The sequence below is a fragment of the Toxorhynchites rutilus genome, chromosome 3 (assembly GCF_029784135.1).
Source record: "Toxorhynchites rutilus septentrionalis strain SRP chromosome 3, ASM2978413v1, whole genome shotgun sequence".
NCBI classification, from domain to species: Eukaryota; Metazoa; Arthropoda; class Insecta; order Diptera; family Culicidae; genus Toxorhynchites; species Toxorhynchites rutilus.
In genome coordinates this window covers 138,647-162,993 of record NC_073746.1, presented here as the reverse complement: position 1 = coordinate 162,993, position 24,347 = coordinate 138,647, and the positions used below count along the sequence as shown (strand labels likewise).

Here is a 24,347-nt window from a genome sequence, read left to right as displayed (position 1 = left end):
TAGAAGCACCGACTTTTGATGTGGCGAACAAGATTGTTGACCACGAGATTTTCAACAGGGAGTACCACATTTACATCCCTTCTCGAGATGTGGAGATAGAAGGCGTAGTCTCCGATGCGAGTCTGAGTGTTGAAGAATTGAAAAAAGCATCGGGTTGTTTTAAAAACTCCCTAATTGGTGAGCTTGTGAAGATTCTGGATGTTAGGCAACTACATGCAGCATCTTTGGAAGACAACCAAAAAGTCTATAAGCCTTCACACTCGTATCGGGTGACTTTCGCTGGTTGTGTTCTCCCGAACTATGTGAGAGTAGATAGTGTTTTTTCCGGTGCGCTTGTTTGTACCGCGGGTCTATAATTGCACCATCTGTAAAAATTTGGGACATTCTTCCAGCCATTGCGGCAACAAGTTCCGCTGCGGTAAATGTGGTGAAAAACACAGTGAGGATTCTTGTACACAAACAGTGGAAAAAAAGACGGGTGGGTAATGTCGGGGACATAACCGGAGTGACGTAGGACTATACAAAGGGGACAGCTTTTGTTAAATATATATTTTAAATATATTGTTTTATTTTCTTCTCCAACGTGAATACCTACCTATCTACCTGAAAAATGGATTAGTTTACTGTTTACTCTTTATGAATATGTTGATGGTTCTGAAAAGAACCTTTGGTGTTGTGTTTTTGTTATCACTCGATATTCCCATCTTGTTCGGTTAAACCTTTCTGTTTAGCTATTGCGTTTGCCACTCGCTACAGCTTTCACAGTTGGAAAATTTCTTCCCATCCAGCTTGTGACATATTTTACAGTAAATTACATTCAATGGCACGTCGCATTACCACCACTCAGTATCGGATTGGAGGTAATTTTAACCTGTAATTGAACATTTGCGATGACAGTGGTACAGTGTCGACTTTCAATGTGGGGTCATAATTTGGACCCCGATCTCTATGTTTACAAAAATGTCCAACTAAATATGTCACATTACAGGTCCGTCCAATTAGCTAAATGTCGAGATAAGTGTAAATTACTGTACTTTCAATCTAGAAGCAATTTAAGAATTGATGAAAATCAATAAGCTCAGAACAACTGCCAAATTCACATACTCATCATATCCTGACAAACAAATTATGAAAAAATCAATTTGTGTTTTATTATTATTTTGGATAATGTTTTAGAATGCATTGAACTGTATTTCCTAAACTCTTTTTTGGAAGGTTTAATGGCCCTGAAAAGCGCCTTGATTAATGGAATGGTTCCAATTTAGAAAACTTAGTACTCGTGGTTTTGAAAAAAACCATTTCGAACGCCCTCGATGCCGCCTTGTTCTGGATTTACCACCAAAGCAGTTTGTATAAAGAACAAACTTTTTACTTCTGCTACCTGATGCCGTTTTGCGATTGCGTTTGCCGCTCGCCACTCGCTGCAACTGCCTGTTATCTTGATGTCCACCGAACCGAATGTGTTCTGTTCCGAATGCGGGTTTTCTTATCGTCGCGAGCAGCTTTGCCAGCTAACTCGATCACTTCGGCGGCCGAAACTATATAACGCCGGCTAGGTGGACTGGTGCACTGGTACTAACGCGCTCGGCCTAGCTACCCTTGCGGGGAACTCCAGATCAACACGGTTCGAGCGGGATTTTGCCTTTCCCTTCACTTTTCCTCCTTTACCATGTCCAGACATGGCTGCTTGGGTTGGTTTGTTGATTTGTTGTGATGCGAACCGATGTGGTGTACGGTTTGAATGAGAATGATCGTTACGGCAGCGGAGCGGGGATTTTTAAGCTGACTGGCTGGCTCGAGAATTACGCATGTGTGAGACTGCGACCAATGTTTCGTTCATTTTTTTCTTTTTCCTTTCCAATCGTGCTTCATTGTATTTCGCTGCTGCTCTGATTGCCCGTTTTGGGCGTACGATTTGAGAAGCACAAAATGGACCAATCAAAAATGGGCACATAGTGCATTTTGACAATGCTTGATATTTCAAAATTATTCAATTATTTATCTCAAGAAAAATGAAATGTTATTCGTTATGATAGATGCGTGGATATATTTTCTATCAATTGATGCAAAAACCTTTGCGATCTATTGAGAAATGCTCGAGTTATAAGCGTTCCAAATCTTGCATTTTTTCCTACTTGTTCAGTGCCTAGATTTCCATTTCACCCCCTATATCTTCCGGTTAGACGTAGTCCTACGTCAAAATGTATCCACTGTGGCGAGAATCCTCACGCACTACAGGAGTGCCCAAGGTACAAACAGCACTCCGATAAAGTGAAGCGTTCTATCACAGGACGCTCCAAGTGGACTTATGCTGAAATGCTCAAGGCCGCATCAGCCGCTCATGATGAAAACCAATTTTCGGTTTTGTCAACTCAAGAATTGGACTCTGATTCTGATGAGGATCACACTACGGCTGCACCAGAATCTTAGACAAAGGATGATTCTCAAAAAAGAAAACTCTCTTCACCAATGATGCACCGTAAGAAAGCTAAAATGATCCTCAGAAGATTGTCTAATTCCAAGGATAATGGTATAAAAAATTAATCCGAAGACTCCTTCTCAGCCAATTCCTGGTTGCAGTAAGGATTATACGCCGTTACCCAGAAGAGAGAGAAACAAAAACCCTGCCCCTCGATCTTCTCATAGAAAATTCGCGTCCAATCGAGGATTGATAGCTTTTTCGGACATTGTGGACTTTATATTAAACACCTTCAATATTCAAGACCCCCTAAGAAGCCTTATTTCTGCCTTGCTTCCATCCCTGAAGTCTTATCTTAAGCAATTGACTGTTTCATGGCCCCTCCTTGCATCAATCATATCTTTCGATGGATAATTCACCTAACGTAGTAGAAGATATGATCAATGTGTTACAATGGAACTGCCGTAGTCTAGTGCCTAAACTAGACTCGTTCAAATTTTTACTTCAAAATTATGACTGCGATATATTCGCCCTCATCTCGCATCATTCATTCTTCGCCGATTGCCCGAAGTAACCAGACGAAGGAAAGTCGCGTCTAAGTTTCGTTATCGGTTACCGCGTGATTGTTGTTTTTTTTTGCCGCTGAAGAGTTCATTTCGCTATCTGGATAGTGAGTGGAGTACCCTGAATGAAAGCGGATAGAGGCTTTCATCATCGGAAAACCAAGGATTGGTTTTTATTTTGTCGCTGCTTCGCCGACATTGGAGTTTTCGCCGAATCATCGTGCCAACAGTACCAGTGCGGGTAAGCTTTTACCGACGACTGTGTGTAGTGGTGTCGTAAGCACATTCTCACCACCAACGAGCTTTCAGCGCGCTCCCGTTCATCTGCACTGGAGTGCGTTCATAGGTGAATAAGATTAAATATACTCAGAGAAAATATTTATTAATTATAAGTTTTTTTTTGTTTTTGTGAATTATTTTATTGTGAAATATTGTTTAAAAAACAAAAAATACTTAGAATATAAGTGCAAATTTTAAAATGGCAGAGAGTGGGGGACCTTCGGATATGGAGGTCTCTGACTCCAGTTCCCTCCTAAGTGATAAAAAAAAGTCACTCAAACGCGTACCAAATACGGAAGATACTTCTTCTGGGGACGAGTCAGCTAACCCTACCAAGCCTCCCTCCAAAAAACTAGCAAATCTCCCATCTGCCCTTAACGATCCCACTTTACCTTCAACCTCGTCTTCTCCCTCTGTTCTCCTCGCTCCTTCTCAACCTTCACCTTCCCACCCTACTGTCCCTGATCCCTCTCAATCCCCGTCCTCGCCTTCCTCCCCTGTTATTCCCACCCCGCGTGTGAAGGTCTATCCAGAAGATGCGCCCGGAATTGGTCCCTGGGTTGTTTTCTTCAGGCCTAAGCCTAATGGAAAAGCGTTGAGAGTCATGCAGATCGCGAAAGATCTGGCAAGGTATACCTCCGTTTCGGAAATTTCGAAGGTTAGACCAAACAAATTACGAGTTGTCGTGACTGACCGGAAAGACGCAAACAAGATTGTTGTCGATCAGCATTTTACAATTGAGTATCGGGTTTACATTCCCTCTCACATAGTCGAAATTGAGGGTGTGATAACCGAAACGGGCTTGACGTGCGAATACATTACGAGTGAATGTACCGGCCGTTTTAAAAAACTGCCCTCGACGACTGTTAACTGGTGTGGCGAAACATCGCTTGTTGAATTTATTCAATCGGTTTCTGGAACATAATATTGTTCCGGATGATTGGAGACATGTACGAGTTATAGCTATTCAAAAACCCGGAAAACCCGCGTCCGACTTCAATTCGTACCGCCCAATAGCAATGCTGTCTTGTATACGGAAATTGTTGGAGAAAATGATCTTGTTTCGCCTTGATCGATGGGTTGAAACGAATGGCCTACTCTCAGATACACAATATGGGTTCCGCAGGGGCAAGGGGACGAATGATTGTCTTGCGTTGCTTTCTTCAGAAATTCAAATGGCTTACGCCGAAAAAAAACAAATGGCTTCAGTATTCTTGGACATAAAGGGGGCCTTTGATTCTGTTTCAATAGAGGTTTTGTCAGACAAATTACACTCTCGGGGTCTGCCGCCTCTGTTGAATAATATGTTATATAACTTGCTTTGTGAGAAACATTTGAACTTTTCTCACGGAGATTCGGCAGTAAGTCGGGTCTCTTACATGGGCCTCCCCCAGGGCTCATGTTTAAGCCCCCTTTTGTACAACTTCTACGTAAGCGACATTGACAATTGCCTTACACAAAATTGCAGCCTAAGACAACTTGCAGATGATGGAGTGGTGTCTGTCGTAGGATCAAACGAATCCGACTTGCAAGAACCCTTACAAGATACATTGAACAATTTTTCAACCTAGGCCATTGGGCTAGGGATCGGATTCTCCACGGAGAAAACAGAGATGGTGGTTTTTTCTAGGAAGCATAAACCAGCAAAACCAAAGCTTCATCTTTTGGGTAAACCGATCACTCATGCTATGTCATTCAAGTATCTTGGGGTCTGGTTCGACTCCCATATTAGGTATGGGAGTCGAACCATATTAGGTATCTGAGTAAAAAATGCCAACAAAGAATAAACTTTCTCCGTACAATTACCGGCACATGGTGGGGAGCCCATCCAGAAGATCTTATAATGTTGTATAGAACAACTATTCTCTCAGTGATGGAGTACGGCAGTTTCTGTTTTCAATCAGCTGCCAAAACACACTTCATTAAACTCGAGCGAATTCAGTATCTTTGTCTCCGTATTGCTCTGGGATGTATGCCCTCAACGCCTACCATGAGTCTCGAGGTTTTGGCAGGCGTATTCCCACTAAAAGATCGCTTCAATTTATTAATCTCTTCGGTTCCTCATCCGGTGTAAGGTTATGAACCCATTGGTGATCGGAAATTTTGAACAGCTGATCGAGCTAAATTTTCAATCTGGGTTCATGAGTCCATATCATGAATTCATCTCCATGCAGGTTGATCCTTCCTCGTATATTCCCAACCGTGTTTGTTTTCCTGACTACATCAATTCCTCTATGCATTTTGATCTGTCCATGAAGCAGGATATCCATGGAACATCAGATTATCTTCGATCGAGGATCGTTCCAACGATCTTCGATGCAAAGTATGGGGATATCAATTGTGATAATATGTACTTTACTGATGGGTCCTCTATGAATGAGTCCACAGGATTTGGAGTGTTCAACGAATTTTTTAGCACCTCCCACAGTGTTCAGAATCCTTGCTCAGTGTATATTGCTGAATTGGCAGCGATACACTGGGCGCTGGACAGCGTCGCCTCACGACCTGTTGAACACTATTACATTGTAACGGATAGTCTTAGCTCTGTCGAAGCTATCCGTTCAGTGAGGCCGGAAAAGCACTCGCCGTACTTCCTTGAGAGAATACGAGAAATTTTGAGTGCTTTATTCAGACGCTGTTATGTCATTACCTTTGTCTGGGTCCCTTCACATTGCTCAATTCCGGGTAATGAGAGGGCTGACTCATTAGCAAAGGTAGGTGCAATTGAAGGCGATACTTATCAGCGTCAAATCGCCTTCAATGATTTTTATTCTTTAGTCCGCAAAAATACCATAGTTAACTGGCACCGCAAATGGAACGAAGATGAATTGGGCCGGTGGCTCCACTCGATTATCCCTAAGGTTAGCCTCAAACCATGGTTCAAAAGACTGGACTTGAGTCGGGACTTTATTCGCACCTTCTCCCGACTCATGTCCAATCACTGTTCGTTAGATGCGCTACTCTTTCGTATTAATCTTGCCGACAACAATCTTTGTGTTTGTGGCCAAGGTTACCACGACATCGAGCACGTTGTTTGGTCGTGCGAGCTGTATCTTGTCGCCAGATCGAATTTAGAAGACACCCTTCGGGCCCGAGGAAGGCAGCCCATGGTGCCGGTGAGAGACGTGTTGGCTCGGTTAGACCTTGATTACATGTCCCAAATATATGTATTCCTTAATGCTATCGATCTTCGTGTGTGATTGTCCTTATACCCTTAGTTTTTCCTTTTCCTTTTCCTTTGTGAGAGATCGGATCCCTTCTTAAGAATAAGATGAAATGTAAATACATGTTAGATATAAGATAAGTTTAAGAATTGAATGTGATGAGTGTGATTGAGTGTGTGAGTGTGATCATTGTCAATATATCCTCATATCCCCTCCTTTTCCTGAAGAAAATATGTCACCCTTCTAAACTCGAGTCGACCGCGAGTAATCGGTTTCCTATATTATTAACATTAGAATTAAGGGAAAATGTATATATACTAGTAACAATACAGTAAGGAGTTCGGCTCCTTTAAACCTATGTAACTGAGCCTGTAAAAAATAAAAGATTTAAATAAAAAAAAAATATATATATATATATATATTCGCCCTTCCTGAAACATGGCTTTCTTCTGACACAGAACTGAACTTCCACGATTTTAACATTATTCGCCTGGATAGAAATGATTCTTATGGAGGAGTACTTCTGGGGATCAAAAAGTGCTACTCTTTCTATAAAATTCCTCTCCCAGCTCTATCAGACATCGAAATTGTCGCGTGTCAAATAACGGCAAAGAATAAAGAACTTTGCATAGCTTCAGTATACGTTCCTCCAAATACTAACATTAGCCGTAGTCAACTTTGGAATCTAGTCTCGATTCTCTCATCCCCAGTTCTAATACTGGGTGACATGAACTCCCATGGTACTGGGTGGGGTGATCCTTATGATGACGCTAGAGCGGCTATTTTTTACGATTTATGTGACGATTTCAATTTAACTATCTTGAACAATGGTGAAGCGACACGAATTCCAAAACCTCCGGCTCGAGAAAGTCGACTCGACCTATCTTTTTGCTCAAGCTCGCTATCATTAGATTGTCAGTGGAAGGTCATCAATGATCCCCATGGTAGCGATCACTTGCCAATCAATATATCAATCAAGTGTAGCCCGCAATCCACTGAACCATCTCGATTTCCATTTGATCTAACAAGGAACATCGACTGGCAAAAATTTGCAACGGCGGTAACAATTGGTGTCGAATCAATAGATATACTTCCACCATTGGAAGAATATCGATTCTTCGTAGATTTGATGTATAAAAGCTCATTGGAAGCACAAAAAAGAAAAGTTCCTAGTGTTCCGTTTAATAGAAAACCAGCCACTCCTGGCTGGGACGACGAATGCACAAAATTGTATTTGTAAAAATCTAATGCTTTCAAAGCTTTTCGTAGTTATGGAACATCCACACACTTCGAGGAATATCCGAAGCTTGAAATACAGCTGAAACAATTAATTAAAGCAAAAAAACGCGGTTACTGGTGCACTTTCATTGAAGGTCTTTCACGTGAAACCTCAATACGTACCTTGTGGAGGGTAGCTCGCAACATGCGTATCCGCTCATCTACCAACGAGAGTGAAGAATACTCCAACCGATGGATATTCGATTTCGCTAAAAAGGTCTGTCCAGACTCAGTTCAAGCCCAACATATTCTTCGAGAAACGTCTCCAAGCGGAGGACCTCTGGACAGACCATTCTCAATGCTGGAATTTTCTATGGCTCTTCTTTCATCGAACAACTCTTCACCCGGAAGCGATATGATTAAATTCGTTCTTCTAAAAAATCTTCCCCATATCGCGAAAAGACGCTTGCTAGACTTATTCAATACCCTACTAGAAAACAATATTGTGCCACCCGAATGGAGACAGGTCAAAGTGATAGCAATTCAAAAGCCTGGCAAACCAGCGTCTGACCATAACTCATACCGTCCGATTGCTATGCTCTCGTGCATTAGAAAATTGTTGGAAAAAATTATCCTTCGAAGTCTCGATCAATGGATCGAGACAAATAATTTGCTATCAAGTACACAATTTGGGCAAAGGAGCAAAGGAACAAACGATTGTCTAGCGTTGCTTTCTACGGATATTCAACTGGCTTTGCGCACAAGGAGCAACTGGCTTCAGTATTTTTGGATATTGAGGGAGCTTTTGATTCGGTTTCCATAGAAATTCTGTCAGACAATCTGGACAGGTGTGGACTTCCTGGAATTTTGAACAACTTCTTGTGCAATTTGTTGTCAGAAAAGCAAATGAACTTTACCCTTGGACAACTGACAACTTCCAGAAATAGTTATATGGGTCTACCCCAAGGCTCATGTCTCAGCCCCCTTCTTTATAATTTTTATGTGAAAGATATTGACAGTTGTTTGGCAGAACAATGCACGCTAAGACAACTTGCAGATGATGGTGTGGTTTCCGTCAGAGGTTCCCATGCCGAAAACTTGCAAAGACCATTGCAAAATTCCCTAGGTAACTTGTCTTCCTGGGCAAGGAACTTAGGGATCGAATTCTCGCCGCAGAAAACAGAACTGGTAGTGTTTACTCGAAAGCGGTTCCTAGCCCAACTGCAACTCAAGTTTTTGGGCAGAAGCATTACCCAATCATTGACCTTCAAGTACCTTGGTGTCTGGTTTGATTCAAAATGCACTTGGAATACCCACATTACGTATTTGAAGCAAAAATGTCAAAAGAGGGTCAACTTTCTCCGTTCGATTTGCGGCACGTGGTGGGGAGCTCATCCGGGAGATCTCATAACGCTTTATAAAACAACTATTCTATCTATTCTGGAGTATGGCTCTTTCTGCTTTCTCTCAGCAGCTAAAAGTCACCTTCTAAAATTGGAACGAATTCAATATCATTGTCTGCGTATAGCTCTCGGCTGTATGCACTTAACGCATAACATGAGTCTCGAGGTTCTGGCAGGAGTAACTCCTCTACAGAACCGATTCTGGGAACTTTCTCTCAGAATACTGGTGAAATGCGGAGTCACGAACACACTTGTGATTGAAAACTTTGAAAAAATTCTTCATCTAAATATACAATCTCGGTTTATGAGAATTTATTACCACTATATTTCGTCAGATATTTGTCTTCCATCGTTTACTCCAGATCGTGCTCACTTCACCATCAGCAGTTCCTCAATTGAATACGATCTGTCGATGAAACAAGCAATACTTGGGATTTCAGATCAGCTTCGACCAACTTTCATTCCCCGTATTTTTATCCGAAAGTACCAAAAAGTCAATTGATGAAAAGATACTTCACTGATGGGTCTCGCCTCAATGGATCCACTGGCTTCGGTGTTTTCAATGAAAATTCGAGCGCCTTCCGTAAACTGCAGGAACCTTGTTCCGTTTATGTTGCTGAGCTGGCAGCAATCGACTTCGCATTGGGGATGATCTCCAACAAGCCTGCAGACTATTACTTCATTTTCTCGGATAGTCTCAGTTCGCTTGAGGCTCTCCAGTCGATAAAAACTAGTAGGCACCCATCTTATTTCCTCACAAAAGTGAGGCAGCAGATGAGTGCACTGATCGAAAGATCTTATAAGTTAACCTTTGTATGGGTCCCCTCTCATTGCTCAATTCCTGGCAATGAGAAAGCGGACACTCTCGCAAAGGTGGGTGCCCAGGAAGGCGAATTGTTTGATAGACAGATTTCATACGATGAATTTTTCCAATTACTGCGTCAGAGTTTCCTCTTGAGTTGGCAAACTGATTGGAACACTGGAAGTCTTGGGCGGTGGTTATATTCAATTATTCCAAATGTTTCTTCGAGAGCGTGGTTCAAAGGTCTGGACGTTAGTCGTGACTTCATTCGTGTAATGAGTAGACTTATGTCCAACCACTACTCGCTAGATGTGCATCTCCAAGAATAAATCTTGTTCAAAGCAACGTCTGTCGGTGTGGAAACGGTTACGATGACATCGATCACGCAGTTCGGCAATGTTACGCAGCTAGAGAGTACCTTTTGAATGCCCTTAGGGCCCAAAGAAGACAACCCTATGTTCCTGTTAGAGACGTGTTGGGAACTCGCGACATCTGCTATATGCAGTTGATCTATATGTTTGTGAAACGGACTAGCATAAGAATTTAATGCTTTTGTGTGTTTTTTTTTCATTTTCGTTATTAGTTTGTTTGTCTTGTCCCCTCATCTCACCGTCGCCCACCCTCGACAGATAGTCGAACACCAGATGCTATCCCTGGTCTTTATGCACAATGCTACAGTGCGTGCGGCAACTCTCGGTTGAGACAACGATACCTCATATCCATATCCCTAACCTGATCCATCCCACAAAAATTGTTGCCGCTCTAACCTCGAGTAAACCGCGAGTAATCGGTCGAAACCTACTAAACATAGATTTAAGTTGAAATTCTGTAAAAACAAATCATGAATTAGTGGCTCCGCAAAGCTCATGCGATTGAGCCTTACAAATAAATGAATTGAAAAAAAAATCAACCAGGAGATGGCAGCCCTGAAGAAGAATGATACTTGGACTCTGACCGAGCTGCCAGCAGATCGCAAGCCAGTTTCAAATAAGTGGATTTTTAAAATAAAGCCTGGTATAAATGGAGATTTGGATCGCTATAAAGCTCGTTTAGTGGCTAGAGGTTTTAGCCAAAAATTTGGCTTCGACTATAACGAAACCTATTCCCCAGTGGCCAAACTGGACACACTACGATCTGTTTTGGCTATTGCGTGTCGCGATAAAATGATAGTACATTAAATGGATGTATGCACTGCTTTCTTAAATGGATCACTTACAGAAGACATATATATGATTCAGCCATAGGGATTCGTGGAAGGAAAGAACCAGGTGTGCCGTTTGAAAAAGGCTCTGTACGGCCGGGAGTATTTTTGTTCCGACTGAAATCTGTTTTCCCTCTAAAGACTTCTAAACCAAGGTGTTGCAAATACATGCAAACTGCGAATACTTTTGTACTCGCTTGCTTTTGTGCAAACTAGAGTGCGTTTCCCCAACATGGTCTCGTAACGCAAATATATTGAATTCAATTGAATTCGGAAATTGTTTCATTCAGTCAAAAATTTTATCAATACAAACAATACTAAGCTAAGGTAGTCCCACGTCAACCTTACGGTTATATCATAGATATAACCCACCCATTTTGTTTTGGTCTTTTTCTCCTCCAGCTCTTCCACTCTTTTTGAAAGTGCGGCGATGGTTTCGGTAAGCTGCTTTATGAGTTCGTCTTTTTGTTTTAACTGTTCCGATTCGGGTGAACCTTCACGAGCTGTAACCAAACGTTGTTGAATTTGACTAACGGCCACGTAGGATCCAGCTCCTGCCTTCAGTTGTTTTGTTGCTTCTTGGTATGAGATTCCTTTGGTGAAGCGAAGACGGACGATCTCCTTCTCCATCACGTATTTGGGACAAGTTCGACTTGTTGAACTATGCTTGTCGTTGCAATGTATGCAAAATGGATCTGCACTACAAATACCATCCAAGCTGTGTTCCTCTGAACAATTGCGACACTTGGGCAGTTCTTTTTGGCAGCGCAATTTGGTGTGCCCGTATGCAAAACATGTATAGCATTGCATGGGATCCGGAATGTACATTCGTGTCCTGATGCGCAGTGGTCCGATTTTAATATCATCTGGTACTGATGTACCACTGATGGTCAGGATAATAGTAGGGGTGTTAATTTTGACTTCCTTTTCTATGCGGCAATCACTCCCTCTATGCCTAGCCATTTCATGAGATTTTCTTCTGTCTCATCAATAATCTCACGGCATGAAATGACACAGCGTCGTTTGTTGAGAATGGGATGACGTTCCACTATAACCGCCGTACCGTCGACAAGTTTCTCCATTGCGAGCAGTTTTTCTACCTGTCCCGCATCACGAACACGCAGCACATACTTTAAACCAGTCTCGTCTCCTTAACGAGATCATGCATTGATTTACCCACTATGAATGGGCTAAGCCTCGTCTTCCAGTCAGCAGCATACAGCGAAAGAATTTGCAGCTGCTCGATTCCTATGCCACCATACCATACCGGAGCTGTGGGCCTACCATCCTCAGCTAAAGGGGGCGGCCCTGTGTCCCAGGCCGGACCAGATGCCATCCTCAAACTGACACCAGCACTAACAAGCGCTTGTACGAACTTGCACAGACGTGTTTTGTCGTTACCACACAGAGCGAATAAAATGTTTTTACGAGTTAACACTTTGAATAAGCACGGATTTGCCTTGAGAAAGGCAGTTGTTTCGAGTTATTTGCACCGAATGACACTAGCTATCGCGACGACGGTCAAAAAACGAATGTGAATGAAATGAAAAGCGCTGGTGTCATCCTTTTATAGTCGTGGTTGCTTGGGTTGTCAGGTCCAAGATGCTAAACTATAGGTGTTTCGTTCTTGACACTTTCATGACAATACCTGAGACGAGTTGCGAGACGTAGCTTTCTGCATTGTTTACTTTTTGTTTGGTTGTGTCGTTATGGTTTCATATCAACTCGCTGAGGAAAACAACTGAAGAAAGAAATAAGCAAATATATATTCGTGAAAAATAGTGTACTAGAGCTGCAATAAGGTATTTATATTATATATTATAACCGCTCCATGTAATGTAATTAAACATACACATACTCTTTACAGATACACAGGTCGGAGGCCACTGATCATTCAACAAGAGCCAAAGGTTGTACCGCTCATGGCAACTCTACACGAGCTGAAGATTGTACCGTCCAGTGACCATTCTACCCTGGATTCCTCGAGTCAAGAGAGACGCACCACGATTGATATGAGGTACAGACTAGGGGGGCGTCGCTGATCAATGGTCAGTTATACTCCAATAGGAAGTATCCCGTGTCGGCCACACATACATAGTACTGGAGACTGCAACATCCCAATTATGAGATCTTTGTAATACTAACCTCGAGCCAACCGCGAGTAATCGGTTACATATTACTAACATAGTTGTAAGACAAAAATTGTTAAAATATTGGACTCCCGGCCCCGTCAAGCTACGTGCCTTAATAAAATATATATTTTGGTAAAAAAATTATATATTATTCAATATTTTTGGGGGACAGTGAGGATTTGATTAGCTTGTGAGTGTGATAAAAGTGCTATAAGTCTAAGAAATCTGTTGTCCAACTCCTCCACAGATAATCGTTCATCTCGCGGTTCTCTATCATGCCAAAATTATATTGTGAATATTTTATTTACTTCAGATGCCGTATTATTGTGCAGTAAAAGGATGTGGAAACAAGGTTCTCATAACGAAAAATAACCCGGACATTGTTTACCACACTTTTCTCCGAGATGGAGATAAAAATCAAAAATCAAATCATATGCTCACGTCATTTCCATAGAAGCAGTTACGATGACCGACATCAAATGCGCCATGAACTTAATGGTACGAGGAAATATAGGATGTTGAATTCCAAAGTTAAACATTTTTTCTGCCTTATATGTATCAGCCATTCCATGTCTAACCGATATAGTGGTTCTCCGATTTTCGTGGAAAGTGGTAGATTGTAGACTTTATTGCAAAATATTAGACCCGTCTTTTCTTGTTTTTTTTTTATTAGGGCTGTGTGGTATACGTTGCAAATCGTGAATATTGTCACCGGATTAAGGGCATTGTAGTGATGTAGAACGTTGAACTTTTGACTAGTCTGAAATCGATCCACCGCCGCAACAATAAGAAATTTCTCACCGTGCAATTTTTCGAAATGACTGGTATACTCATCGGCAGTGCGGAAATACTCTCGGCATACAAAGCAGCAGCGCAAAGAGGGGTCCAAATTGTGTTTCAGCATACGTTCCACCGTAGTCACATAACGAATTTCCGATAGAAGTCGATTCGCCGCTACCATCTCTTTAATTTCCTTCAAAACTATGTCGTTTTGTAAAATTGCATCCAGCATACGCAGGAATTTGTTTTGCTTTTTGGAAGTCAACTCTGAAAAATCAACAAATATAATCATTCTTTAGCGGAATAAATATATCAAACCGACCTACCAGCGTGATTGTTCTGTTCTTGCTGCTCCAGTAGGTTGCACAACCGCTCCATGTTCAATTTAAAATGATTTGGTCGATTACCATTGGCATGCTGTTGGATTGGCTCATTACGTGTTATCAAATTGTGGTTCATCAGCACCCAGCCCAACTCGTCCATTTTCACACGAGTGTTGCGGCGCAGTTTTATCTCTTCGAAAAGTTTTTCGCGTAGTTTCCGTTTGATGATGCCTCCGTCCTTGATCAGATTGTGCCGATAAATTCGTACCACGTACGATTCTATTTCATGCTTTTGCCCTGGTGATAAAACAAAAAAAAATAACACTCTCTTTTAAATGCTCAATAAAACCACATACGAAAAACGCTGCTTGCTTGAAAAGAAAAGCATTGATTGCGCGGCTAGAAGGTAAAATATACTCAAAACATCCTTCTGCACTGTTTTTAATTCGACCGCTGATTGTAGATATCTGAAAAAGTAGAAGCAATTATGAGAAATTGTTATACAAAAAAATCCAGAAAATTACCTGCCTACAGTGAAGCGCGAGCAGCTATTTTGCCAACGAATGCATTTGTCACCAAATGATATGATTTGCTTTGTAAACAAATTAGTTTTTTCACGAGCAATGGCCGAACAGCAATTTTGACATTGCGGTCCACCTATAGTATAACGCCTTGGTCAGGTCTATCCATGCGTGGTTGCCAGAGTGGTTGTCAACACATCGAGACAGTGGTTGGTTGGCTACTATGTGATATGCAACATTCCTCCCTTCTTATTTCCAGAATACCAGGAAAGGTTCTAGTCTTGATGGCATCTGGATTATTCGCTTTGGTCGACTAGTAGTGGGTTCCTCTTCGAAACTGGCTACGGGATGCACCTCTTCTGATGGGTCATTACTATTGATTATTGCTGACAATTCTAGATCTTCCGAATCGGATTGAAGCCGTTGTTCTTCTACTGAGTAATCTACAGAAGAATTTTCAGGATCAGCTTCACCTTCAGCTTCAGTCGGACCTGAAACTATATTCACCAGAGGTCGTGGTTTGCGTTTCAATCCAAATTCATCTACGAGTATGCTGAGTGGAGATGTGTCCGGAGTATCGGGAGCAGGTTGATCGTAGCTACGACGTTTGATTTGATTCGCATGAGAACGTATTAGTTTTCGTCTACCATGCCAATTATCCAATAGTACGTTATAATTAACTTGACCGATGACTTCGATGATAACTCCTGAAGCCCAGGACCACTTGGTATTGCTGCGATATATTTTCGCATAAACAGAATCTCCAGCTATCAATGCCCGTGAAACTGCACCATGCCTGCGATTGTACTGATCGTTTTGTTGATTGTTTATTTCTTGACTAATCGGCTGATGTGGTTGTAGATGGCTTGAAGTTGTTCGCACATTCCGTCCAATCATCATTTGGGAGGGTTTTTTTTCCGCTTAGAACACGACTTGGAGTGGTTCTATAGACTTGAAGGAAAATATTGAGTGATTCAGAGATGTTTCTCCCCTTTTTGACCTTGAGCAGTGAGCTCTTGAAGGTATCTACGAACCGTTCGGCTTGCCCATTTGATTGCGGATGATATGGGGAAGTGCGCATTTTTTTTTCTGCATAATTCAGCGAGTTGATCCGAAGTAAACTGGGTGCCATTATCGGAAACAATTGTGATTGGAATTCCAAAACGAGCAAATGATTCCCCAAGAAATTCAATAACTACTGCTGTTGTAGGTGAACGAACGATGCGGATTTCGGGCCATTTGGAAAAAGCGTCGACTACCACCAAAAAGTGAAGACCGTTGACAGGACCAGCGAAATCGATGTGAATGCGCTCCCACGGAGATTTTGCGAGTGGCCATGACTGTAATGGTACTTTTGGAGGAGTCTTCGAGTGAGTGGCACAACTGTCGCACCGCTTGATGAAATCAGCAATATCATCGTCAATTTTAGGCCAGAAAACATGACTGCGCGCTAGAGCTTTCATTCTCTCTATTCCTGGATGTCCTCGAAGTAGCTTAAGGATACGTTGACGGAAAGGTTCAGGAATCACCAATCGATTGGACAGCATCACACAGTCTTTCACCTCTTCCAAAGCGTCACGGTGAAAAAAGAATGGTCGAATATCAGGGTTGGTGATTTCATTGCTGCAAGAAGCCCATCCTTGCTGAATGTGTTCCGTCACTTGCTTGAGTATGGGACACTTGAGTGGTGCGCCACGAACCATGTTGAACGTTAGTGGTAGCGAGCTAACAGCTTCGTGTAGTGGAGCCTCGATATTGTCTTCCAGTTGAATTGAAGCGATGACAAAATCTTCCTCCGGTCTTGAATGTTGGCTGATCAGGCGAGACAGTATATCGGCATATCCAAACTGGGTAGTGGAAACGTACTGGATGTCAAAATCATAGCACAGCAGCGTGAGTGCCCATCGTTGCAGTCGATTGGCTGTGTGAATCGGAATTCCTTTTTTCGATCCGAAAATTCTCAGGAGTGGCTGATCAGTTTGGAGTGTAAATTTACGGCCAAGTAGCACTCGGTGAAACTTTGTAACTGCGAATACAAAGGCTAGACCTTCTTTTTCTACCTGTCCATATCGTTTCAGTTTCAGCTTCAGTGAGAGATCGGGATGCATGAGCAATAGCTTTGACAGAGCTATAGGGAAACTTGTGCATAATACAAGCTCCGATTCCTGATTGAGATGCATATGCTGCAACAATGATATCCAGGGACGGATCGTAGTGAGTAAGTAGTAGATCGGATTGAAGAACCTCTTTGAATTTTTGAAAGTACTTCTGACAATGATTGTTCCATACAAACGAGGTATTCTTCTTGAGAAGTGCGTCAAGTAGCATCCGAAATTGATGCATTTCCTTGACAAACTTAGCGTAAAAATTTACTGCTCCAAGAAAGGATCTTAAGCTGGTTATATCGTTAGGAGGGGGCATCTTGATGATGGATTCGATTTTAGCTGGATCCGGACGGTGACCAGATGCATCAACAATATGTGCAATGTATTTAATTTGCTGTTGGAGAAGATTGCACTTTTCTTCACGGAGAATGAATCCATATTCTTGCAGTCGTTGAATGAGAGTAGTGAGAATTTCATGATGCTCCTTCTCCGTTTTGCTGTAGACCATCAGATCATCCAGGAACGACACCCTCGATATCCGCGATCATGTAGTTCATCAGCTGATTTCACCCGCTCCTGAGCATCGCTGAGATCGATGATGCTGAAGTATTTACAGCCGTTGAGTTTGCTGAAAATATCACCTGGAACTGGTAGCGGATAATTGTTGGATTCCAGGGCAGCATTCAAACCAGTTGAATAATCAGCATAGATTCGAATCTTTCCTCCTGGTTTCTTTACTACCACGATTGGTTCAGCCCACTGCGAAAAGTCAACCGGAGTGATAATCCCTAGTTCTTGTAGGCGTTCCAGCTCAGCGTCCACCTTTGCAACGGATATGAATGGAACCGGTCGTTTCGGTTTGTAGACTGGCACAGCTCCGGGTTTCAATATCCAAGGCCTTGACGGAATACGTCGGTAAATCTTGACTTGTAATGCTGGATTACGCTGATCTTGATGAACTTGATTACAGATTGCTGACAACGGCTTGTCCCACAGTCCAAACAGTTCGATCCATTCCAGATCAAACAGGTTGAGGTTGTTGCTGGTCACATAAAGCTTACCGGTTCTGGTGATTTCTACAAGTGTGACTGTACTTTGAAGTTCGCCCAGAAGCTTGAGAGGTTGTCCAGACGCTGTTGTTGTTACTCGAGAGGTGGGAAGTAGTGAAGGTGATCCAAGGTCTTTGCTCCATTGTTATATCCGAAGCCGTGTCGAATTGCAGAGTTACTTCTGAGCCATTGATATTGACGGTCAGAAACTTCCGCTTTGATTCACTACTGAGTTGAATTATAGTGAAAACACCTTTTACCTTGAAATTCTTCTTTGATTTACTTGACCCTTTGGCTGAATAGCAACCACAGTAGCCTTGCTTGTGACCGGTTTGCTTGCAGTCCTTACAGACGTGAGTCGAAAACGAACATTCGCGAACAAAATGCATACCGCCACATTGCCAATATGGTGTTCTTGGTATACTTGATTTGCCACTTGCATAGGTTTTCGGTCCAGATGAATTCGGTTGAGTCTTCTTCTACTTGATTGCAGAGACAGAGTTTTCCGACTTGTGTTTCTGTTCCACCATTGCAGTATCGAACTTGAGGTTCTGAAGACGTTGACATTCCGTGACTAGTGTTTCTAGCTTGCAATCTTCTTCGGTATTCGTTTCGAGCTTTGAGAGTAGTCTTGTGCGGATATCGGTGTCTTTTGATGGACGGAGTCCACAAAAGAAAATCAAGCTCTTGAATTGATCTCGGTTAGTTTTTGTAATTCAAAGTCTTCACAATGCTTGTTGACTATTCCCGCATAAGTGACAAAATCATCAACGTTATTATTCGAATTTTGAAAACATTTGTAGCGTTTGCTGAACAGTGAAATCCGGACACTGAACAGCTCCTTGAGTTTCTTTACGGTTTCTTCGAAGGTGAATTCCCGTGGGTGTTTCGGGAGCATGAAATTGACATACCGGTCGAAAACATTGACACTGAGGCTTCTCGGGAGTAATCGTACCTTCGCTGCGTTGTCTAATTTCGCACCATCCTTCAGGAAGAGATCTTCATATTTTTGATACCACCGGTCGAAAACTTGACCGTTATCTGGATCGTAGGAGAATTCTTGAATTCTAGTCGTGGTTGCTTGGGGTATCAGGTCTATCCATGCGTGGTTGCCAGGGTGGTTGTCAACACATCGAGACAGTGGTTGGTTGGCTACTATGTGATATGCAACAAGGGGCGGATGAATTGCAAAGCTTAAAGTCTCTATGATCTTACTATAAATAAATTCGCTAAAAAATAAAGCGCGGTCGTCGTGAACAGTCGTAAACGGTCGTAAATGGTCGTATTCTTGACGTAAACACAAACAGAGTGAGAGAGTGAGCAGCTGCAATGTGTTTTTTTGTGTGAGAACGAGCCAGCACCCGCAGTACGCAGTGTGTATAACACTGCCCCGTCGGCAATAACACCAAGTCCCAGAAAGCGTCCAAGTCCCCCCAGCATACAGCACACAACAGTTTGTGCATGTGTTCGTTTTCTCACTATAAATAAAAGCGCTTAAAAAATTCGTGTCCAAAAGCGCGGTGTAAATAAACAGAGAGCATGTTTTGTTAACACACAAAGAGAAAGAGAATTAGCAGTGAACAGCTTGCTTTGTTGCACGTCAATGAAATGTTGAAGAAAATCAGCTGAAAATCTGCAAATGCATGAGTAGCCAACACGTAAATCGATTAAAGTGAACAGTGACAAAATTCAACTTATGTCACAAATCTAATCGACAAAAATTTTCTCCTCGGAGGTACTCACAAGAGTAAATATGTGAACTTGCGGTTTGTGAGTTCCTCGAGGCGGTCATATTCCGCCCATTAGGTATGTACCAGGAAGATCGCTCCGCGACATGCCATTGTGGTCCAAGCGCACCGACAAACAGCAATACTGTTCGAATGTTGCCCGGACAGTCAGACCAAATCTATCAGACTGTTGGTCTACGCCGGTACAAGTTGTCGGAAATGATCGATTGGTTCCACCAGGTGATGTGCAAGAATTAAAGCTGGTAGAGCTATTGGCGTTTACGGGACGATCCTACTTTCATGATGAAGGTGAGATTTACAGAATTCGTTTGCATCTCGTTCCCGTTGGGAGACTTGCACACCAAACCCGTCGAGCGCGATTATGTGACCGATGATGTCAAAAATGGTGTCCCAACGTTGAAGGATTTGGGCGTGAATTTGACACTGATCAGTATACAATAATTAAGTTTTATTTGGTGACTTATCGTGTCTTCTATCACATTGGTTCCACTATAGTATGTGAAATTTTAATTCATTAACTAGGGCTCGCATAGAAGTATACAAATAACACCTGGTACATTTTTTTGCTCTTTATTATAGAGACATTAAGCCGTAGGTTGGTTCGTCTCTCACCTGGTATATCGAAGTTACTAATTTTCTACTGTTTTGTTCGCCGGATTAGATTAATTCGCTAAAGTACCGTCGATGGGGATGAGAATGGGTCTAAGCTTGATGTGTAAATACATCAAATTTTGATGAATTACTAAACAATAACTATTTGTATTACAGTAAAGTATTATGCACTGGAAGTAGTGAAAATATATCTCCTCCTAAACGGTTCACAGCTTTCAAAAATATTTGCAATACTTGTCTAGATATCACTAACTGCAATTTCTTTCGATTTGATCCAATCTCACCCCGGTGCTACAAAGAACACGGTACCGTCATCCGGGGAATTGATCAAACGTATTGATGAAAACAAACATAAATTTTCAGATCAATTTAGTTTAATTTAATTTTAAAATTTTTTGATCTGACATGTTCAAGCATCATCTGAAGGTTCTTTTTGCCAATGGCTCTCAACGAATCCCTTATTAAATTGCATAAAAAACAATATTTTTCTAAATAGCATTTTCGTTTTCATTTTCAACTATGGTAAAGAAACATATTTTCAACAAATCAAAACAATATTTATAGACGCTAAACATATTAATCCACTTCTAGCCGATACTTGATGAGTTGAATAAGCATTCAAATACTTGTAATTACTATTCAAACAAGTAAAAAACATACTATTTTACAAAAACAGCACGACGCATGACCAGAACCGAATCCCATCATGCGACATATCGAACATCTTGGTTTGGCAAAACTAGCTTATTGGTGACAATTTCAAGGATTTCACATTAGGATAACCGGAATGGTCTCCGGATGACCTACAGATCAGTGTTCAAATCTCATTCAAATGACCGTAGGTGAAGAAATAATAGATTTTGTATACATTTTTGTGCGTATGACACTAGAAAATCCTGAAAAACATAGATTTATCAATTTCACCCCGAAGTAAAATTTTGAAATTTTCTGCTAAAAATTTTCCAAATTAACGCTCAAGGATTTTTTTCAACAAATTCCATAACGTTTTGTGGCCTTAGCACCAGTACTGATTTCAAAAATAATTAGGTTTAAATCTAACAAAAAGATTCGGAAATATTTACATTTTTCTGAAAATCGTGATCAATTTGCCCCCGGTTTACGGTACTACAAATAACACAACACAAATTAACAAATGCTTTCCAGGCATGGCAATATCATATACACTTCTGTGTTCGGGTATTTTGGTTATTGTTTAAGGTTTATAGGAAGTTGTATTTTCCATTTTTTTAATGCACGAATAATAATTATAACACTGTTGACAGCTGGATCCGTAGTACAGAAGCAACGGGGTGTCGTAGAACAAATTCCAATGAATATTTTGAAGCTTTAAGGCAGTACCTGAGGCGTTGCATAGTTTTTGAAAATTCGAAAAAAATGCCAAAATGGCGGTCTTTTTTAAAAATAAGTTATTTTACATGAATAATCGTTGTTTAGAAGCTCAAAAAAATGGAATAAAGGAATATGAAAAACGGTTATGTAACGCTTCAGATAATCCATTTTTACGAAAAATACTTTTGGGATAACATTTCCTAGGGCATAAGTACTCAAAAATGCAAAAAACAAAAATTCGATTTTTTCGATTTTCCAGATCGGGGTCCCCTCTTGATGGAGAAATGGCTGATATGTTTCTCACAATGCTACTTAAATAGGTTGTCCTACAAATAATAATAAAAATGCAAAACTGTAGAATGAATATGCCATTAAATAACTTTAAAAATCGTTCTTTCAAAGGTTACGAGAGAGTTAGTTTTGCTATCCTCATTGGACTTTTCAAGGTAAGAGGAAAAAGAACTTTGGTGTTTCAAACCTCTATAATAGTAAGAAGAAAATTTAAATTCTATTCTCGCTCTAGCCAGTCAGTCAACAGGCTTCCTCTGAGAATTTTCTGAGAGAAAAAAGAGAGACAGAGAGACAGAGAGATAGAAGACATGCATACACACTACATACATACAACTCCCTTTTCCAGCGCGTTTAAGTGGAAAGATTGAATAATCAATTTGAACAAACCAAACACCAGGGCTCATTTGTTTCAATGAGTATGCGGGAAACTTGGGAAAACATGGGACGGGCCGCTAGTTCAACACATAAAGTAACTCGCCAAATGTTGAACGCATAAGCTAGGTATGTTCATATTTTCTTGATTTCTTCGTGATAAAACGTGAAACCACTGGAAAATTCCCAGCAACACTTAATAGTAACCATTAAGCGTCATTTCCTGTTATATTTACTATATTAGACCACTTGCATTGTTCAAGAAAATGCATTTTTCTAATGTTGTTCTGGCACCCAAATGTTGAACACATATCCATCCATTCAACCAAATGTTGAACGGTCCTCGTTAGATGTTGTAAAGTTAATTTCTTTACTAGAAGTTAAAAATTAGTTGGTTACTCTGAATTTTTGTGTTGTTCAATATTGAATACTGATTCTAATTTGTTCGTTCTTCATTTTGCAACAGAGAACGTCCATAAATTATGGAAATCTTTAGGGGAAAGGGGATGTGTGGAAATTTGAGAATTGTAGAATCCCATACGAAAAACTGTGAAGGTTTCGGACAGCCCCTCCATGGTGTTGAATATTATAATATTATGCGGCACGTAATTTATAGAAGATTCCATAGATGTGAAAAAGAAAAAGGGTGATTTTTATTGATTTATTCAGATGACTTATACACAGTTACAATTATGTAGTTACAGAAAATTGCATTTATCTGATTCTTCTCTAATTCATTCTTTCACTTATTCTAATGATTTCCTTCCAATTTTTAGCTTTTATTTCTTCTTCTCCAAAGGCTACGTTTCTTGTCGAATAGTTGATGGAGAATGTACTCCGGTTTTGCCTTTTCTCTTGTCTTTCTGGTTACACCCTTATTCTTCATTTTGTCCGTCTTCTTTTTATCCCTCTGCTCATTCTTCAATTCATTTTCAGCTTTCTTCAAGGTCCGTCGCTGGTCCAATAACATTTTCCGCTCTTGCTTCTGCTTTTCGATGTTTGCTTTTCTAGCTGCTCTCATTGCGATGGCTCCTTGCCGACGAATTGTAGCGTTTTCCTTTTCTTGTTCTTTAATTTGAAGTTCTTGGAGTCGCTCTGAAGCGGTCAGTACGAAGTGTCGTTTTTGTCTGTAGTTGGTGTATTCCTTTACGTTTTGGTGTTGGCGGAAGTTGTAAGAAATTGGTGATGCTAATACGACGTGGAGGCTACCCAGTATTTCTTAATGTACGTTTATAGCTCGAATTTTCAATAGATGATGTGTATGGTGTTAGCTCAAGAAAAGAATAGAATTCAAGTTCGGAGGGTCATTGGAAAACGATGCTGTGACTAGGATTGGCGGAGAATCTGTAAACAAAGGGTCTTTCAGAGACGATTCGGTTGAATCTTGAGAAAAAATTGAAAATGGTAACATCAGTTAAAAAGCTGGTACATATGAGGAAGTTGACAGTGTTCGGCAAGTAGAACTTGGTGGAGAGCCCAGAGCAGGTGGCAACAATCACGGTCTTGATGAGTGTGGACTATCTGTGTTTTTTTCCATGATTGTTTATTTTGAAACATCTGGAACTATGAATAGTTTCGACGCTGATTGGGCAACAGGGATCCTTGACAAACAACGGGTGTAACGATAGCATCCTCATCAAATGGAAAGATTTCGCATTTTCTGAAACTTGCTCGGACAGTTGATGGATTCATACCGGTTTCGATTGCTTTTTCCAGTCCAGTGTTTTCAGAGGCTTAAATATAGCCACATCACATGGCTGCTTTATATGGGTAGCGTTGGGAAACAACTCTATCAAAATTATTCCCAAACTAGCACAAAGTTACGCTGCTTCGACGCCAGTATGCGAAGAATGCCCATCTACAAAAAAGATAACCGGAAACGGCACTAGTGACGGACACAAAATATTCTGAATGTATGCTTGAAAGTTTTCCCTGTACATCACGCCTCGCTCAGATTTACCGATTCCCCAGTCTTGTTGAAAACTTCGAATTAATAGCGCATTGGTGGTTTCGTG

General features: G+C 41.2%; 4 protein-coding genes across 9 annotated transcripts in view; 2 read left to right on the top strand and 2 right to left on the bottom strand.

Moving 5' to 3' along the window:
• LOC129779410 (uncharacterized) overlaps window positions 1-24,347 on the top strand; it is a 59,266-nt gene that overhangs the window by 7,097 nt on the left and 27,822 nt on the right. The window lies entirely within an intron of this gene.
• On the top strand, window positions 1,721-14,208 carry LOC129779412 (uncharacterized). The gene is made up of 2 exons (XM_055786873.1): window positions 1,721-12,851; window positions 12,917-14,208. Exon 1 carries the CDS (start codon window positions 5,340-5,342, stop codon window positions 6,459-6,461), a length of 1,122 nt encoding a protein of 373 aa, XP_055642848.1. The 5' UTR covers window positions 1,721-5,339; the 3' UTR covers window positions 6,462-12,851; window positions 12,917-14,208.
• LOC129779413 (uncharacterized) lies at window positions 12,654-14,929 on the bottom strand. Its single transcript, XM_055786875.1, has 4 exons — window positions 14,809-14,929; window positions 14,641-14,751; window positions 14,288-14,581; window positions 12,654-14,228 (listed from the first exon to the last, which is right to left on the bottom strand). The coding sequence occupies exons 3-4, from the start codon at window positions 14,442-14,444 to the stop codon at window positions 13,657-13,659; spliced, it is 729 nt and encodes a 242-aa protein (XP_055642850.1). The 5' UTR covers window positions 14,445-14,581; window positions 14,641-14,751; window positions 14,809-14,929; the 3' UTR covers window positions 12,654-13,656.
• On the bottom strand, window positions 15,780-16,913 carry LOC129778901 (uncharacterized protein K02A2.6-like). The gene has a single exon (XM_055786079.1). The coding sequence runs from the start codon at window positions 16,911-16,913 to the stop codon at window positions 15,780-15,782; it is 1,134 nt and encodes a 377-aa protein (XP_055642054.1).

Bases quoted from the DNA above. Each gene is read 5' to 3' on its own strand.
- LOC129778901 (XM_055786079.1), bottom strand. From the start codon at position 16,913: ATGCATCCCGATCTCTCACTGAAGCTGAAACTGAAACGATATGGACAG.
- LOC129779412 (XM_055786873.1), top strand. From the start codon at position 5,340: ATGAACCCATTGGTGATCGGAAATTTTGAACAGCTGATCGAGCTAAAT.
- LOC129779413 (XM_055786875.1), bottom strand. From the start codon at position 14,444: ATGGACGAGTTGGGCTGGGTGCTGATGAACCACAATTTGATAACACGT. The intron at 14,229-14,287 runs GTAGGTCGGTTT...TTGATTTTTCAG, and splicing joins AGAACAGAACAATCACGCTG to AGTTGACTTCCAAAAAGCAA.